We start from the raw sequence: 18,555 nt of genomic DNA on the forward strand, positions 1-18,555 counted from the left end.
CAGAGCCCAAGCTCCTAGCCACCTTGTCCATATCTACCAGTGGCTTCCTCTTTGTTCCTCACACTGTCTCTAGAGTGCAGGGCCAGAGGTGACCCTCCCTCCGCCCAGGCAGCAGACACATGGCCAAGCTCTGGGAAGGTGGAAGGAAGGCAGGAGGAATTAGTCCCAGAATGCAGGAGCCGGATGGTATCTCAGCATATGCATTTGTTCATTCAGCAACATTTACACCGCCCTTCTGTTTCTCATCCAAATCACTCCTGTCTCACATGGTAAGCTGAGCCCTAACTTGGGAAATGATTTTGCTGGGGCCTCAAAGCAAAGTCAAGGCAGAGTCCAGACCAGAAGCCAGGACACCTGGGCCCTGGGTACCACTCCCCAGCTGCTACTCAAGCCCCTTGGAGCCCCTCTATAGAATTCAGTCCACACCGTGGTCACTTTCTTCATCTTGTGTTTATTGACACTGCCCTCAGCAGGTCTGGTGGCATCCAAGGAGCCCCAGCAAGCACCGTGGCCCCAGCAGAAGGCAACCAGGACCCAGTTGAGTCTGATCAGCACCAAGGAGAGCGCCAGGCCTCATGCAGAGGCCCCTGGGAGTTTGAGGGGGTGGGTGATAGAACTTGGAAGCTTTAAGAAAAACTCCAGTAGAGCACGTAAACTAGAAACTGAGTTCCCACATCCCCTGCCCAAAAAGAATCTACCCACCTGCCTGTTGCCCCACCCTACACCAGGGTCAGTTCTCTAACTCTGCCCTGTGGGCCCATGTGGCCGCCATTCCAGTCTCCCTCACTGGCCCCAGGGAAGGACAGAAGGGAGCAGGACAAGGGGATGGATAGCTGTTCCCTTCCGGATCCAGGGTGGAGCAAAACCCATCCCTGAGGTTGAACAAGAAACTGCCATCTGCCCCTCTGCCCCAGAAGGGTCGGCAGAGGCTGGGGACTGGGAGGGTCCCTGAGCAATGGGAGCCCCACCTGGCACCCAGAAAAGGAGTTGCAGAACCAGAGCCAGGTGGTGGGAATCTGGATCTGAGAGGGTGGGCTCAGTGTTAGAGCACTGGTCCTGGATTCCATCCTCAGCACTGCAAAAGAAGAAGAAAAGTGGGAACAAATAGCCCTTCCTGGCCCACAAGCAAACCAGGGGTTACAACAACAGCAGGCCACACCATGTGCACTGTTGTGAGTCTTAAAGCTAGAAAGTGGCATTGTTACCCCCACTTTACTCTTGAGACACCCATGACTCAGAGAGGTTAAGGAACCTGCGCCAGCCCCAGAGCAAGGAGGATGAGCAGAGGCCTAAAGCTGTGCCTGCCTGACTCCCAGGCTCAGCTCAGAGGTTTTGCTGTGCTGCCATTTACATCCTGGGGGCTGGCAGGTCTGAGAAGCATCCAGCAAGTCCTCCTCAGGGCTAAAGGGCATCTCAGCCAGCACATCTTGGACTCTATCACCAGGGACCTTGTTAACATCCAATCCCGACTTAGCAGGTCTGAGGCAGGCAAGATGTGTTCTGCACAAACTCCCAGGAGGTGAGAAGGTTGCTGATGGTCCAAGGACTGCATACATGAACCCCTGTCCACAGAAAAAGTGTTCCCTACCACTAGCTTGAGAGAAGGAACAAAGGTTAGGATTGCTTTTTGTTTGGTTTGGTTTGGTTTGGTTTGGTTTGGTTTGGTTTGGTTTGGTACCGGGGATTGAACTCGGGACCTTGGGCTTCCAAGGCAGGCGGCAGAACCACTGAGCTAAATTCCCAGCCCCGAGGATTGCTTTTAACTTAATCTGAACCAAGAGGCCGTGTGTCCCAGCTCCCACAGTCCAGCAGCATCCTGGACTCATTCTCAATGGCAGAACCTCCACAGTGGGCTGTGCCCAAGCAGCTCTCCTCCCTCCAGTTCAGGGGCCTGGAGCAGTGCACCCTGTGAAGCTCAGAAGGCTCCCAAGACATCTGCAGTTTCCTGACCTTAGCCAAGAGTTGGCTCAGGGCCTCAGAGAGTTTGTCCCATCCAGTCCAGCTCCCACTGGGCAGCTCCAAACCTCGTCAGTTCGTGGGGGTACCAAGTGGGTGCAGCCGAAGCTCGGGCTCTGCCGGATGGATGTCGAAAAAGTTGACCACAGCAGCAGGCCTGGTGGGTGGCGGGGGTTCCTGGGTGGCCTCTCCAGGCAGCAGCAGCTGGGCTGTGAGCTGCAGGCCAGAGGAGCCACCCGAGTCTGAGTCTGAGGAGTCTGGAGGCAGCGGCAGTGGCAGCACCTGCTGCAAGCTCAAACCAGGCCGGGCCCCGCTGTGAGAGGTCCGCATGGAGGGGGATGCCGGGCTGGCCCGGTGCTCCCGGGGACAGTAGGGGCAGGGCAGGAACCTGCCCAGGGCCCGCTTGAAGTCCCGCATGAAGAGTGGGTAGATGATGGGGTTCATGGTGCTGTTACAGTACCCCAGCCATGTGAGGACGTCGAAGAGGCCCGGGGAGATGCAGTCACACACGGCCTGGGGGGACAGGATGTGTCACGCCTGACCCCAGGCAGGGACCCTGACCACCCATCCCACATGAATGGAACAGACACACAAGCATAGGCATCATGGGAGGTGGCCCACCCTGGGCTGGGGTGAGGCTTAGGGTCTCCCCACCAAGTCCTGGACTCATCTGTGGCATTACCTGGACTATGTTGGCCACAAAGAAGGGGAGCCAGGTCACAAAGAACATGCCCAGCAGGATGCCCAGTGTCAGGCTGGCCTTCAAGGCCTTCCTGCTGTGCTTGGTGGCTAGACGCCTGCTGTCAGCAGACTCCACCCCTGGGTGTGGGGTCTTGGGCACCTGTAGAAAGGAAGGCAAGGCTACATGAGTCAGCTGAGAAATGGCCCTAGTTTGACCCTGATCCTAGCCACAGACTTGACCTCCACCTTGCTTCTAGACAGAGCCCTAGTCCCACCAATGAACTGAGCCCGGATCCCTGACTGAGCCCCAGTTGGAGTCCCAGATTGTGGCTGCACCCTGAGTCCAAGGTGAACCTTGACCCTGGCTCAGAACCATACCCTGACATCAGTGATAAACTCAGGTCTCCAACTAAGCCACAAGCACAGACCCAGACTGAGCCCTGATCCTGGCCCAGAACTTCACAAAGAGCTCTAGGCAGCTCAGTGAGGCGAGCAGCACCACCCCAGTCACAAGTCAGGTGGTTCCGAAGAACAACCATGCCCGCAGAGTCAACCTCAGCACAGACCAGTGCACTACAATGGGCCCCAGAATCTTCCAAAGCCTTTGGCACTTCAAAAATCAATTGCAGTTGAACAGAACTTGAAAAAGAAAACTTGCTGCTTCCAGAGCTCACCAATTTCTTTGCATAAGGATTTTCTTCATATTTGGGGATAATGGTTTTTGCTGGTGCAATTACCCTTATGCTCCACGTGTCTGGGTTTGTTTTTGTTTTTGTTTTTGAGAATGTGTGCACAAAACAAATGATTGCAATTAAATTACTAGGGATGCTAGAGATCTTGGCATTTTACAACTCATTTGCACTATGGGCTGGCAGACATCTCTGCTCTCCACAGTAACAGGAATATGGGGAGAGGGGAGAAGGGAAGGAGGAGAAAGAAGCTGCCCCTTGGCAGCCACGAAGAGGAGCACACAGGCATGAGAGGTTCAAGTTTGACTTTGCCACCTGGTAAGCAGCAGGCTCAACAGAGGCTTTGCACCGATGATGCTGTAGCCCAAGAGGGTTTTGTTTGTTTCCACTTTTTTTTTTTTTTAACTTCATAAGCCTTTTGAAGATGTAATGAAATCTACAAAAAACCTTTCTCCAGAAAAATAAAAAGCTCATGAAATTTATTCACAGGCACAACAGTTTAAAAAGGCCCACCCTTCCGGAGGGTTCAGAGACCATCCTGAGGTCTCTAGTTGCTAGCAGGAAGCCCCTAGAGCCCCGTGGAAGTGGGACATGAAGCCCTCCTCCATTCCAGATGGAACCCTGATCCTTGCCACAGAGCAGGCCCTGGGTATCTCCCCTTTGTGTCATGATCAACTTGGCTTTTCTACATCAAAGTGAGACCCACCTATATTTACAATTTGACTAAGTGTCGGTGTGTAAAATCCATCCAGAACTACGCAGAGAGTGTGTGTGCTGCCTGGGAACATACTTGGGCCTTGAAACCAGGGATTTGCCCAGCATTTTCTAAATTGCACGAGAGCCCAACTTCTTCTGCCAGCAGCTCTGGCCTCTTCAAAGCAGCACAAGATGTCAGGACCAAGATTTTGACTCACCATGCTATAGCTGGGCTCCAGTCACACCAGACACACATCTGTTCCCAGAGAAGTGGGCTGGGTGTAGGGAGATGGAAAGGTTAGAAGGAGGCAGGAAGAGAACCAGATTCCCAGGCAACCCTCTGCAGATGGAAGGGAGGCGGAGGAGGCAAAGCCAAGAAGTGTCAATGCCAGGGAGCGTCAGAGCCAGCACTGCCACCCCTCTCTCAGCCCTGAGCTCTCCAAGCTCTCCACCTCCTGGCTCCTCTCCTCTCCCAGCCTCCTCTCTTCTCGGCGCTGGTGCCTTGTCCGAGGTGCTGAAAGCCCCACTGCAGGCTGTCTGCCCACCGGACCAGGGGTGCTCGCTCTGGAATGGGGGTGCAGGAAAGGGCGTTCCTCTATGTTTACTCAGATGAAACCTATTCTACAAATATCAAGGGCAAGTCTTAAAAAGAGTAGCCTAAGAGAGGCTCTAGATTTCTCCCTCTGTCTTGATGGGGCAGCATTGTGCAATCTGGCTTCAAATCATTCCTCTGCCCTTCACTCGCTCTGTGATCTTGAGAGAGCTGCTTCTTCTTCCTCTTCTTCTGCTGCCTCTTCTTCTTCTTCTTCCTCTTCTTCTTCTTCTTCTTTTCCTTCTTCTTCTTCCTCTTCCTCTTTCCCTTCCCCTCCTCTCCCCCTCCTCCTCCTTCTTCCTCTTCCTCTTCCTCTTCCTCTCCTCCTCCTCCTCCTCTGCCTCCTCCTCCTCTTCTTCTTCTTCCAGTACCGGGAATTCAACCTTGTGCTTGCCAGGCAGGAGTGGCACCACTGAGCTACATCCCCAGCCCTGGAGAGAGCTTCTGTGTTCACAGGTATAAAGCGGGAGAGAAGAGTGCTTAGCTCAGAGTCACTGTGAGGCATGGATGGTGTATGCACACATGGCACCCGACAGAGAGCAAGTGCACCTTGGCCATGGTGCTGGCTCAGCGATGTGAAACAGGGCTGGGGTGGTCCTGAGCACCCTCGGGGGAACCGTCCTTCAGCAGCTCCCCAAAGCAGAACAAGATATCAGGATCAATGCTCTGACTCACTATGCAGTGCCTCAGGCTGTGGGTTTGCGTGGGGGTCCCCAACTCCCTGGCCATGAACCAGTACCAGTCAGTGGCCTGTTAGGAGTGGGCTGTGCAGCAGGAGGTGAGCTTCGGGCAAGCCAAGCTCTTATGTACTGGTATCCACTCCCAACCACTCAAATCACTGCCTGAGCTCCACCTTCTGCCAGATCAACAGAGGGGTTAGATTCTCACCACAGCATGAATCTTACTGTGAACTGTGCATGTGAGGGATCTAGGATCCATGCTCCTTATGAGAATCTAATGTAAGAATAATAAAAGTAAAGTGCACAATGTAATAGAAATAAAGCACACAACAAATGTATTGCACTTGAATCATCCCCAAACCACCACCCACATAAGTGAAAAATTGTCTTCCATGAAACTAGTCCCTGGTGCCAAAAAACTGGGGACTTCTGGGATAAAAGATGTGCGCCTTCCCCCACCTCCACCACACAAGTGTCTGCTCCCAAGTCAGCAGGGAGAAAGGAGGGCTGGCTTTCCCCCTCTTCTAGTTTTCCCTGCTCCATCGCAGACTCTGTATGACATCTGCAGTGCCATGGCTGCCGCCAGGAAGAGGCTCCTGAGTCCCCAGAAGAATCCCAGTGACCTGCCGTGCCTTTCACAGGGGAGAAAGCATGGGAGGGAGCAGCCTCTGAGCCCTGGTCCCAGGCAGGAGAGCTGTCAGAGCTCTGACTCTGGGGCTTCCCAAAGGCAGTCTGGGGCAATGCAAGGCCTCAAACCAAAGCCCGAGTGACCCCAAACCAGCACTATCATCTCCATTTATGGCAGTCCCTAAGCCAGTCAATCACTCTGGGACAGGGAGCATCTTCCCTGTTTGGCAGCTGAGGCCCTGGTAAGCCGGAGTCACACAGCAAGAAAGAGCTGTTTGGGGACCCAGGCTCCTCTGGCCCTGGAAGCCACACTCCTCCCGCTTCACGCTGCTTCCACATTTCACACTGGCACCCCTCGGTGGCAACCCCACCACTGTCACCAAGAGGCCTCATGAAGCAGAAGCCAGTGGCAGCCCCAGCCCCCATCGTGGGGTCCAGCTGAAGCCAACACGCCCTTCCAACCTCTGTCTTTCCTGATACCACCTCACAGCCCCTCGTGACCATGTTCTGACGTGTTCATGGCAGGCAGCACTGTCAGAGGCCGCCTGCCTCAAGGACAACATGACAGTGTCCTACAAGCCAGCAATTCCACTTACAGATCCCTATGCTCAGTAAACCCTGCATGCTTGGCACACACAACACTGTGTACCACGGCCCTGGTGACAGGAGCAAATCGGAAATAGCCTAGATGTCCACCAAAAGACCACGACACGCTCCTACTGCAGAATAGTACATTAATGTTTTTAAAGAGCACATTGACCGGCGAAATGTGGAGATACATGCCTGTAATCCCAGCACTCTGGAAGGCTGGGGGCAGGATTGCAAATTCGAGGCCAACCTGGGCAATCTAGCAAGGCATTATCTCAAAATAAAAAATAAAAGGAAGAGGGCCAGGGATTCAGCTCAGTGGTTCTGCCACCTGCCTCACAAGCACAAGGTCCCGACTTTGATCCCCAGTAGCAAAAAACATAAAAAATAAAAAAATAAAAGGTAGGGCTGGGGATTTAGCTCGGTGCTTCCGCCGCCTGCCTCGCAAGAGCAAGGACCGGAGTTCGATCCCCTATACCAAAAAAAATTTTTTTTAAATAAAAGGGAGGCTGGAGGGTGTGGCTCAGTACAAAGGCCTTGGGTTCAAGCCCCAATACTACACACACACACACACACACACACAGAATACATTGATTGGCTGGAAAGACTTCCAAGGCACATTATTAAGTGATGCTGCCAAGTAGTAAAGCAATATTCAGTATGATTCTATTTGTTTAAAAAGTACACAAAACAAAACACTGTTTCTTTAGATGCTAAAGCAAATATGTAAACACACAGAAGGATGGGGCAAGAATATACTATAAATTAATAGGAGTGCCTTTGGTAATGGAAGGAATTCAAAGAATCTTTTATTTTATTTTTGAATTTTTTTTAAGACAGGGTCTCACTGTGTAGTCTAAGCTGGCCTTGAAGTCACTATGTAGCCTAGGCTGGCCTCAAATTTCCAGCAATCCTCCTGCCTTGGTCTCCTGAGTGCTGGGATTACAGATATGTACCACCACGTGCAGCTTGAATTTTTATTTTAAAGTGTGCTTATTGAGCTGTGGATATGGCTCAGTGGTAAGGCATTTGCCTGGCATTGTGGATATGGCTCAGTGGTAAGGCATTTGCCTGGCATGTGCAAGGTCCCAAGTTCAATCCCAGCACTGCAAAAAAACACAAAGAGTATTTATGCATTCTCTTGTCATTTAAAATGTTCACAATCACCTAGTAATAGTATGAGGGTTACAAGACAGACTGGAGCCACACTGCCTGTCTTCAATTGTTGGCTCCACCACTAACTAGCTGAGAGACCTTACCGCTGGTGTACAGGGAGGTGAAATGATGTGTTCAGGGTCATCCAGTTGTGATGAGAAAAAGGCAGGACATGAACCATGAACAGCTGGACATCAAGCTCCAGTCCTGGCCCCAGGAGCACCAGGCTCTCAGGCTCGGGGCAGCAGCCAAGCTCGCCTGCTCCACACAGCCTCTCCCAGCTCTGCCTCCACCTCCCCCAGCAGATATTTCTGTGAACTCTGAGGAGGAGGAGGGACAGAGAGGGAGGGAAGAAGATCACTAAGATAGAAAGATGGATAGTTGGGTGAGGGAGGGTGAAGGAGGGGGAGGAGGAAGAAGAGGAGAAACTGATGGGAGGAGGGGGTAGAGGAGGATGGGGGATGAAGGAGGAAGAGCATAGGAGACATAAGAACTGTAAGGAAGGGGGAGAAAGAGGAGGCACAGAGAGGAGAAGTTAGGAACTAGAGATGCAGGAAGGGAGGGAGAGACAGAGACAGGAAGAGGCTAGGGAGGTAGCAGGGAACTCCTGGCTGGTCCTTCCTGCTGCTGTCCATCAGGCTGAGCACCCATGCTGGCCCCAGTGTTGCCCAAGATGCCCTTGCCCCTGCAGAATCACCCAAGGCTGAGAACCACCAACATGTGCACATCCACATTATACACACACATCCCCCTGCCCTGGCAGCATTTCACAATGACACCACCACCTTCAAAAGGCCTTCCCTGCAGCCCCAGCTCTAAGCACAGCCCCAGGGATGCCTAAAGCCCTGGCAGAACCACTGGCCAGCCAAGGGTCTTTTTAGAGTCCATTTTCACACACAGGTATATGGAGGGGTGATAACACCCTGACCCCTGACCAGGTCCCATGTTCCCAACTTCAGAAGACCAGGGCCTTGGGACCTGAGCCCAGCTCCCTACCCTCTGGGGTTGAGGGGGAGCTAGAGGCCACACTGAGGAAGGGAGCAAAGGGCTCAATGGGGTTAAGCACAGGAGGAAAAGAGCCTGTAGCACCCCAAGTTTTATTAATTCCTGCTGGCTGTTTTAAGTCCATCCTCCAACCCAGCCCAGAATGGAAGCTGCTGGTCTTGGGATGGCCGGGCTTAGATGAAAGAAAGGGCTGTGACCCAAGAGGGCCAAGCAGAGGGAGCTCCCCACACACCAAGCCCCCAACCCTGCAGGCAAGAGGGAGCACAGGCACGCTGGGGCTGGCTTAGGCGCCCAGTGTTGGGGAGGCAAGGACAGTGGCCATGCCTGACACTTCGCATTTGCATCCAGGGAACAGACTTTGTGGGAGACGGGGGCACTGGGACAGACACATCTCTGGCTTGAGAGGCCCCTGAGTCCTCTGCCTCCCAGCCAGGGTGCTGGCCTTGAGGCCCAGGAGGTGTCCCCACCTTTGGTTTTAGGTTCACTGTGACTTCGTTGCCTTAGCCCTCAGTGAACAGATGTGAAATGTTCCCCAGGTGGGGCTCCCCTGAGCGCCACAGCCTCCCCATGGCAACATGTCCTGATCAATGTCTGTCTCTACAGCCAGGACACAGAAGCCACGAGAGCAGGACCTCACCAGGCTTGTTCATTGCCACATCCTCAGCCCAGAGCAGCCTCGGCACAAAGCAGGCATCCTACACATGCTGCTGAGCAAGGGAACTCATGGAACAAAAGCTGAGGCTCCAGCCCTCACAAGCACTGGTCCTGAAGCGAGTGGGAAAGGCAGCGGTATGAACAGGGGTGGATCCCAGGCTCTGTGAAACTTCCTGTTCCTCATTCCTTCCATAAACACGGACCAAGCGCCTAAGATGTGCTGGGTGCAGGCAGAAAACAGAAAGACAAGTTCCCACCCTCTCGGAGTCTAGAGGAAGTCAACAATCAAAAGATGGGCAACTATACAACCTGGAGGGAGTTTGTAAATGCTGCTCAGAGAAATAATCCAGAAAACTAGGACTGGACAGGCCCAGAGGAGGGTAGCAGTTACTACTCTTGATAGAGGGAACAGGGAAGGGAAGCTGGAAAAAAGGGATGGAAGTTCAGGGAGAGCCATGCAGAAATGTAAAGAAAAGACACTCCAGGCAGAGGGAACCGTAAGTGCAAAGGTCCTGAAGTAGAAATGTGATTGGTATCCTCAAGGAACAGCAAGGAATCCAGTGTGGTCAAAAGAGCAACAGCAAGGAATATGGTGGAGGGAGAGGAAACCAGATGCAAGGTTGCCAGAGTAAAGCAGTGACACTATAGGACTCTCATTTGGTTGAAAGAGAACAAGAACAGAATCAGGAGGTGAGTTAGATGACTGCAATAAATAACCCAGGCCCTGGCAAAGGGGCTCAGCCCCATCCAGGGCAGTGGAAAAATGAGTGGTGCCCAGAGCCTGAATAGTGTTAAGGTGGAGACGAGAGGATTGGCAGTGATGTGGGAGAGACAGCGGAGTCCAGGGCTCCAGGTCTGAGCAGCCGGAAGAAGGCGGCTGCCACTGGTTGCGTGAGGGAGACCGTGGGACTATGTCTGGGGCCAGGAAGCCTGCAGTTGTTTGGGGAGCCTGGAAAGCCTCAAGGTATAGCTGGGGTCTCCACTCAAAAGACCAGACAGAGTCCCAGCAGGTGTGAGCGTGGGGAAACGTGAGGAGGCTGAGCACAGGGGCCAAGGGGGCCACAGCAGGATGCACAGATCAGGATCCAACAGAGGACACAAACAGGTCCAGAGAAGTAAAAGGACACAGTGTGGTGATGTCCCTGATCATTGTGTTTTGAGAATGTCACAGCCTCGGCCAGCACTCTGGCTTTGACATCAGCCAGATCTGAACCAGAACCTCAGTTTCCCCATCTGTCCAACAGGATGATGGAGGGGACACTGTGCTTGCCTCGGTGGGTGGGTGGGGTTAAGAAGCCTAGCTTAGCCAGGGGGCTCCCGCCTGGGTTCCAAGGCCACCATCCCAGATGCAGCCTGGAGCCAGCTCATGCTTCCCAAGAAGAAAACTCCATGTCACAGCAGCACCTCGGGGTCCTGACCTCTCCTCCTGGCCTGGACTCACAAAGAGCAGCCAATTTCTCAGTGGTGCAAAGGGAGGGAAGGAAGGAGGGGCTTTTAGGTGATAAACAGAGGCCCCACAAAGTAACAGAATCACAGAGGGCGTTAGTCCCCAAGCTCTTGTCCAGCTCTTCTGATCAACATGGAGAGAAAGCCTCATTATTAACATCCCTTTTCACACTTAAAGAGAAACCAGGCCCTGGGCTCAGTCCCTGTGGTCATACTGAGGGGACGTCAGGGACGGTGCTGGGGTTTTCTTTCTAAATAAATTCTCAGAAGTAAAACGATAAGTGAGAAGATTTCTTTTTTTTTTTTTTGTACCAGGGATTGAACTCGGGTCCTTCTGCTTATGAGGCAGACGGCGGAACCACTGAGCTAAATCCCCAGCCCAAGAAGATTTTTTTTTTTAATGTTAAACACATAAGAGTTAAGCAGCTTGATGTAGGGGTGGGAGTAGAAGAGACAGAAAGGCAGATATCCCCGGGGGCCTGAATGCCTAAAGATGCCAAGAATTTTCCACATCCCAGGCCCTGGGTTTGATCCCCAGGGTTGGAAATGTTTTTAAACCTCTCTGCAGAAGCCCAGGGAGATGCCTGTTTATACTTTCCACAAGACAGAAAGCCCTACTCTGTGGAACCGTTGTGTGTGATCTGTCTGCATCAGAACACAAGCACCCACAGTAGCTCATTCACATCATGAATATCCTAAGCAAAGTTGTTCTTTTAAATCAGAAAATTCATGCAGGAGAGAAATCTGTGTTGTCATCTCTTAGTCTTAAATCGGCTTAGGGAAAAATCAAGGAAATCACGAGAAACTGCAACAAACTGGGAATACCTTGTGGGACAGGGATATCTCACTGAACACTGAGAATAGAGTAAATCTTCATCGATATAAAAGAAAAACACAAGACAGGCATGGTGGCGCATACCTGTGATCCCAACACTCAGGAGGCTGAGGCAAGAGGATCTCCATGAGTTCAAGGCTGGTCTGGGCTACATGGTGAGTTAAAGGCCAGCCTGAACGATATAATGAGACCCTGCCTCAAAACAAACAAACAAAGAAAACAAAGAACCCAGGAAAGCGTGTGCATGGCCCAGAGCAGCCATTCTGCCCTGAAAAAGCAAATCCAGGTCACAGTCATCTGCTGGAACACAAGAATGTTCTTGTGAGCACAGACTGGGAGATGGATCAGGGGTGCAGCCAGGACCTCCATCCAACCCACCCTCCTAGATGAGGGCCAGATGCAGCTCGGTGCCACAGCCAAATCCCCAAACACCCCATGACTCCCAAAGCACCTACCATGGTCCAAGAGCCTCCTCCACGCGATTCTGGTGAGGCTTCCCCAGGACTTACACTCAGCGACCTAGGTCCCCAGGACTCAGACCTGGTCGGTCTCCATCCCCACTCCTCCAAGCAGGCCACAGGGCTAGAGCACAGTATGGCTTGGGTGGCAAGAGTGGCCACTCCACTTGCAGACCACCCAGGGCCTTACAGACCACCCAGGGCCTTGGGCTAGGAGCACCTTCGCCATTCCCAAGTAATTACTGAGCACCTACTGCGTGCCTGGAGTCCAAAATGGACCTAGATACATGCAGCCTCCATGGAGCTTATATTAAGTCAGGGAGCCAGAATGACTAAGTTGACAAAGAAATTTGGGGCTGTGGGGGAAAATAACAGGGTAGGGGAGGGCAATGGAGCAGCAGACAGGGCAATGAGGGCCATCCCAGCAATCAGGTAGGCTGATGGCAGGCAAGAGCATTCCAGGCAGAGGGTGTAGCCAATGCAAAGACCTCTGCACAGAAGTAAGCCTGGTGCCTGCTAGAACTGTCTCAAGGGACCTGAGGCTGGTACAGAGTAAGAAGAGGGAAAGGAAGGAATCAGGAGAGGCTGGCAGGGTGGCATCCTCAGGCCTCATTGGAAGATGGGTTTTCTCCTTATTTTGAGTGCAGTGGGGGTTTGTAGCAAGGGAGCAACACGATCTGGCTCCTACACAGAAAACGGACAGTAGTGGTCTGGAATTGAAGCCAAGGAGCCTGCAGAAATCGACCAAAGGCACCCAGTTGACAAGTGACTATGGCTTGGATGAGGGAGGTGGCAGTGGCGATGGCATCTATTTAGGAGGCAGAAACAAAAGGCCTCCATGTTGAGTGGCAGGAGCATGAGGGAGAAAACCTCTTCTCAAGTTCCTGCATGTGACGCTGAGATGGCCTCACTGCCCTGAGGGGGAAGACCAGGGAGGAGCAGATGAGGGGAGCTCCCTAAATTCCCTGCCACACTTCTTTGCTTCCTAACTTGTGGAACTGTCCTGTGAACAGTCAGGCACAGAGTCTGGCGCTCAGAAAGGTGGGAGCTAGGATGACCCCCAGAGGTCATCAGCAAGAGTTTACTAAGTGGTGGGCACGCACAACTGCTCACTCCCCCAATCCCACAAGCCGGGTCCCCCGGGGGCACCCCGGTTACCTGCAGTGTCTCCAAGGCCTGGCCGGCCATGCCAGTGGTGAGAGAGGCCACCTGCAGGGCCTGCTTTCGGGCAGCCAGCAGGATCCTGCAGTAGGTGAAGCAGATGGCACCCGACGGCAAGAAGAAGGTGAGGCCCGATGCCACAAGGACGAAAGGCAGGCTGGCCAGAAGGCGGCACTGGCCCGGGGTGGGTGTCCGAGACTGGCCCAGTTCATGCCAGCCCAGCAGCAAGGGCAGGAAGGAAGCAAGGGCGGCGAGGCTCCAGGCGCCCAGGACGAGCGCCAGGGCGCACGAGGGCGTCATGCGCAGCTTGTAGCGCAGCGGCGACAGGATGAGCAGGTATCGGTCCAGGCTGATGAGGCAGAGGTTGAGGATGGAGGCGCTGCAGCACATCACGTCGAAGGCGGCCCAGAGCAGGCAGAGGCTGCGCGCCAGCACCCAGCGCCCGTACAGCACGTTCAGCATGGCCGGCGGCATCACCACCAGCCCCACCATCAGGTCCGAGGTGAAGAGCGACACCAGGAAGAAGTTAGACGTGTTGCGCAGCGCCGGCTGCGTGCAGATGAGCGCGATGAGCAGCAGGTTGGCCGCCGCCGTGAGCGCGATGACCACGCACAGCGCGGCTGCCACCCAGCCGCTGCCCCCTGGCGGCGGCGGCGACCCCGACCCCCAGGGCGGGGCGCTGTGGTTGGCAGGGCCTGGCTCAGGGACCATGGGGACAGGGGACGAGGGCCCGGGACGTGACGGGATGGGCGGGGAGCAGCTAAGCCGCCAAAGGAGGGGAGCTGGCTGGGCGTAGTCGGTGGGAACACCCCCGGGGTTAACTGGCAAGACCCGGACGGGCGAGCAGAAGGGGGTTAGCTGGGCGCCCCAGGGGTGGGTTAGGGACCCAGGAGCTCTCGGGCAGGGAGTTTAGGGAGGAGCACCGGAGCGCTGAGTCCCCCAAAAGAAAGTTAGATGGAGGCCGGATGGGCGCTCCGGGGAGGGACAGAGCCCCCCCCCCCCCCCGAGGGCTCGGGGATGGCGTTCCCTGGGCAGCGCCCCGGGGGTGGAACAGAGCAAAAGGGCGCTCTCCGGCGGGCTTCCGCGGCGGGTGGGCGTAGGGAGAGCTGGGTCCCAAGCCGTCCGTCGCGCTTCGGGGGTCGCTGTTGGGGGTCCGGAGAGGGGGATCGAAGCCCCTCCAGGGAAGGCAAGCCTCCCACGGCGTGGAGGCTCCCCGGGCTCGGGCGCCCTCGGCCTTGCGGCGCGCGGGAGGCCGCGGAACCGGCAGGGCAGGCCCGCAGGGCAGTACCGCGCTCTGCCCTCCCCGCCGCCCAAGTCGTGGCGCCTCCCGCCCGCGTTCCTACCTGGGCGCCCGAGCTGCTCGGCTGCCGGCGACTGCGGCAGGCTCCAAGGGTGGGAGCGAGGCGGTGGCGAGCCGAGGGCGCCCGAGCGGGAGGCGCGGCGAGCGACCGCCGGTGCCTGTGGGGCGCGTGGTCCCGGATCCCCAGCGTGCTCCCCGCCCCGCGGTGGGCGGGGAGAGCAGAGCCACAGCCCGCGGGAGCGGGGTCCCGGACCCCAGGCCTGCGGAATGATGCTGCGCCGGTCGCCTCCAGGGAGGTGGCACCCCCAAGTCTCTCCCCCTACACCACACGTGGTGATGGCGCAGGCGGAACTCAAAGGGGGCTGTGACCTGCCTGTACCCAGGAACTGCTCCCCGTTGGAGGCCTGGCCTCTTGAGGCAGGGGTCACTGCATTAGGGCTAGCCAGCTGGATCTCAGTTGCGTCATCTATGAAATGGGCTAGGATTCCTGGCATTCTTCACCTTTAGCTAGAGCAGAAATCTCGTGGCCGGCAGCACCAGGTACTAGGGATGAAGTCCCTGACTTGTTGGTGCTCCCAATATGAGTGTAAACGTTTGGGGATCCCCACCCCAGGTAGGGTAGAGTCACTGCAGACCGGGGGTAGAGTGTGGGGCCTCCTGGCTGTGACACCCCCCCACCCTCTCACCTCGCCTCCCACCTAACCCTCCTGTGTAGATCAATATGGCAGATCCCCTGGGTTGCTCCTAAATACTTCTTGAGCACCTAGCAAGTAGCAGAGCATCCATTCTGATCAGTCAGGGCACTACAGCGACCAAAACAAAGCTCCCCATCTCCCAGGAACTTAGACTCTAGTGGAAGGAGACAGACAAACAATAAGCATAATAAATATATAAAGTGATTGTAAAGTGATCATTGCTACAGAAAAAAATGTACACAGTATAAAGTGAAAATCATTTTTCAGAAACACAAGAGTATCACCCACATGTAGGCTCCAGTTGTTATATTATTCTTACCCCTATTTCTGCAGAAACAATAATACTGAGAAGTAGGTGTTAAACTGGCAGTCAGAGAGGTCACCAGCAGCAAGTTATCGAGTGGGAACTGAAACTCAGATCTGCCAGGTGCCCGAGGCAAAGGGAGCCAACAACAGATAGCCCAGGTACCTCTTGACAGAAACCTCAGACCCACTCCTGCCCCAACCCCTGTATGGTGCTCCAAGCCCCAGTATTTTTGTTTTATTTTGAGACAGGATCTCACTGTGTAGTTCAGGCTGGCCTTGAACTCACTATGTAGCCCAGGCTGGCCTCAAACTTACAGCAAGCCTCCTGCCTCAGCCTCCCAAATTCTGGGATCACAGGCGTGCATCACCATGCCAGGCTTCCAAGCCCAACTATCTCCAGCAGGCGGATCTAGGCAGCAGATGGAGGCCTGTCCTCCCTCCCCCAGGCCACAGTGCACCCCAAGGAGCAGGGTGCAGTGCAGAAATCCTGGGTTGGTGGTAACTCTGGAATCCTACAACCAGCAGCTCCACCTCCTTGGTTCCCCTTTTTCTCCTCTGCAAGAGTTAACAGAATACAGTGTCTGCCTTACAGGGGCATTGAGGAGATGAAATGACCCTGGTATAAATGTTAGTTGGTGCTGTGTCAGTGCTAGCTATTGGCCTCAGTGTTCCCATCTGTACAATGGGAATGTGTCCAGCCATGCAGTAACTGTCAGTCCAGGGATTTCTAAGCAAGCAACGGCAACCCCGACAGATGCTATGTAGAATGGATCTTGGCTGGTTCTCTTCATTGTACTCCTTGCTCTTTGAGATGCACAAAGTCTCCTCAGTTCTCTGCTGCTATGAAATTAGAGTACTGCAGATGTGACTGTTATTTTAACCTCTTGGTGAAAAAGATGTACCCAATATATTTTAGCTTTGTAAAAAATAATATATAATGGGATAGAATATGTCCTTTGTTTTAGATTTTTCTGTCGTGTATGACATCTTTTATTTTTATAAAGAAAATGTGATGTTAATTTTAACATGAGTTCATCCCGGGTGATGGATCCATGGATGTTTGCTGTTTTAAAATCTGTACTTTGCTAATTTTTCTTAAAGATTAGGTCAAGGTAGTGGTGCCACCTTGCGGCCATACTGTTATTTTGCACTTGAGGTCTTTTCAGAAGCTCCGCGTGTAAGCTCCCCTATTTGTAATTTATCTCGTGAAATAGTGAAGCCCTGGGCTTCCTTAACATTTCAGGGTAGAGACTGACTTTCAAGAATGATCAGCCATGGCTGGGGGCACACTCCTGTAATCCCAGCTACTCTGGAAGCTGAGGCAGGATGTTTCCAAGTTGGACTCAGGCTTGGGCAACTTAGTGAGACCTTGTCTCAAAATAAAAATAATAAAAAGGACAGGGAATGTAGCACAGTGCTCCCTGAGTTCAATCCTCAGTGCTTCAAAAACAGAAGAATGATGACCAGCCTTTGATTGATTACTTCTAGCCACGGCAGGCTTCTCTGGAGAAGGTGTCTGGTAACATGAGTTAACTGAGTCTCAGGAAACCTCTGCGATGCCTCACTAGTAACAGCAGCTGACATTTATTGAGGTCTCACCAGGTGCCAGGCACTGTCCCGACACTCTCTGTGCAGTAGCTCATGGAAGCCTCACTGTGACTCTGGGAGTGAGGCTGGTATCAGAGGAAGGTACCGTTTTACACACAGGAAACCTGAGCCTTACAGGACCTGTTCATAATTACGTCTAGGAAGGGCCCGGCTGAGATTTGAACCCGGGCAGACTTCTCCAGAGGCTTGGAGCAGGGGTTGATAGGTGGCTCCATACAGGCAAACAAGGTGGAGAGGCAGGCAGGGATGACCCAGCCATCCAGAGAGGGGCCTGCCTCCACAGTGCTGGTGTGGTTGCTCACCCCTTGTAAGGTATTCTAGGCTCCTTCATCTTGCGGAGAGGGGCAGACGGACTGCAGTTTTATTCCTGGGCTCTCTTGGTAGCTCAGTTTGAGCTTGGTGAAGAGAAAAACCAAGTCACCGCGCCACTCACACACACACACACACACACACACACACACACACACACACTCACACACCCCTCAACTAGAAAAACCTGTCAGATCTGCATTCTTCAAATGTGGCTCCTCCCCCTCACGTACTCCCACACCCAATCAGCGGCGCCTCTCCCGTGTGGCCACGCCTCCTTCCCGCGGCCCCGCCTCTCCAGTCCCACTGCAGAACTCCTGCCGCCTTCACCCCTGCTGGTCTCACTCTCCCCTTCCTCCTACCCATCGCAAATCCGCCTAGCATTCCGGGCCTGCCACCAGCCTCGCCAGCACACCTTCCTGCTCCTTCCGTTCAGTCCTGGTTAATGTGTGCATCTACATCCCGCCTCGTTCCCCACACAGGATGGAGGATCAGGACTCCTGTCACCAAGGTAGCGCTCAGGGGCTCAGAGGTCCAGCACCAAGGACCCCTGGTGGCTCATTTCTTGTTGCTATCGTGACCGCCATGCTGAAATGTCCAGGGGTGACATGTGGGGGACCTGTGAGCCTATTTGAGTCACCTATGCTTCTGGAGCCTCGGTTTCCCACTCCATAACACAAATATGAAAGCCCTACCCACCGTGGACTTAGGATTGTTGGTGTCCTTGAGCATTCACGGGCGCAGGGCCACACTGCCCAGGGTTAGAGTCCTGTTGATGTTTTTTAACTTCATGACGCTGGGGATAAAAGGACTCAACCCTCTGCACCTCAGCCCTTTATCTGCAAACGAGGGCCCCATGGCCCAGCGGCAGTGAGGACTGGGTGAATTTGTCTCTGTGTATTCCTTAGCACAGATTCCAACCTTATATTAATTTGTGGCTGGTGGTTTTGGGTTTTATCTGTTTCCACCGTGAGAGAGTCAAGCCCAAGGGACCGTGAGTCAAAGTCCAGCTCTGAGGCCCACCCACAACATACACAAGGCCAGTAAGGGCACCCTCGAGAGAGGTGGGAGCCAGGGCTACAGTGGAGCAGGTTGTTGTGCCAAGGTGCCAGGG

General features: G+C 54.0%; 1 protein-coding gene across 2 annotated transcripts; it reads right to left on the reverse strand.

Annotated features, from left to right (window-relative positions):
• Positions 1 to 431: 431 nt before the first annotated feature.
• Htr6 (5-hydroxytryptamine receptor 6) lies at positions 432 to 18,539 on the reverse strand. Of its 2 annotated transcripts, XM_087215685.1 has the most exons (4): positions 14,567 to 18,539; positions 13,221 to 14,365; positions 2,639 to 2,797; positions 432 to 2,469 (listed from the first exon to the last, which is right to left on the reverse strand). In XM_087215685.1, exons 2-4 carry the CDS (start codon positions 13,932 to 13,934, stop codon positions 2,029 to 2,031), a joined length of 1,314 nt encoding a protein of 437 aa, XP_087071811.1. In that variant the 5' UTR covers positions 13,935 to 14,365; positions 14,567 to 18,539; the 3' UTR covers positions 432 to 2,028. The 2 variants fall into 2 exon arrangements, with proteins under 2 accessions (XP_087071811.1, XP_087071812.1); XM_087215686.1 differs by having other exon boundaries at positions 432 to 2,482; positions 2,514 to 2,797; positions 13,221 to 18,539.
• Positions 18,540 to 18,555: the final 16 nt, after the last annotated feature.

Source organism: Heterocephalus glaber, unplaced genomic scaffold, assembly GCF_053883595.1.
Source record: "Heterocephalus glaber isolate CG9 unplaced genomic scaffold, H.glaber_assembly_v1.0 deba00001452, whole genome shotgun sequence".
Taxonomy (NCBI): Eukaryota; Metazoa; Chordata; class Mammalia; order Rodentia; family Bathyergidae; genus Heterocephalus; species Heterocephalus glaber.

Coding starts and splice junctions, on each gene's coding strand:
- Htr6 (XM_087215686.1), bottom strand. CDS start 13,934: ATGGTCCCTGAGCCAGGCCCTGCCAACCACAGCGCCCCGCCCTGGGGG. Junction 2,798..13,220: donor AGGCCTTGGAGACACTGCAG/GTAACCGGGGTG, acceptor TCCTTTCTACAG/GTGCCCAAGACCCCACACCC. Junction 2,483..2,513: donor TCATGTGGGATGGGTGGTCA/GGGTCCCTGCCT, acceptor GGCGTGACACAT/CCTGTCCCCCCAGGCCGTGT.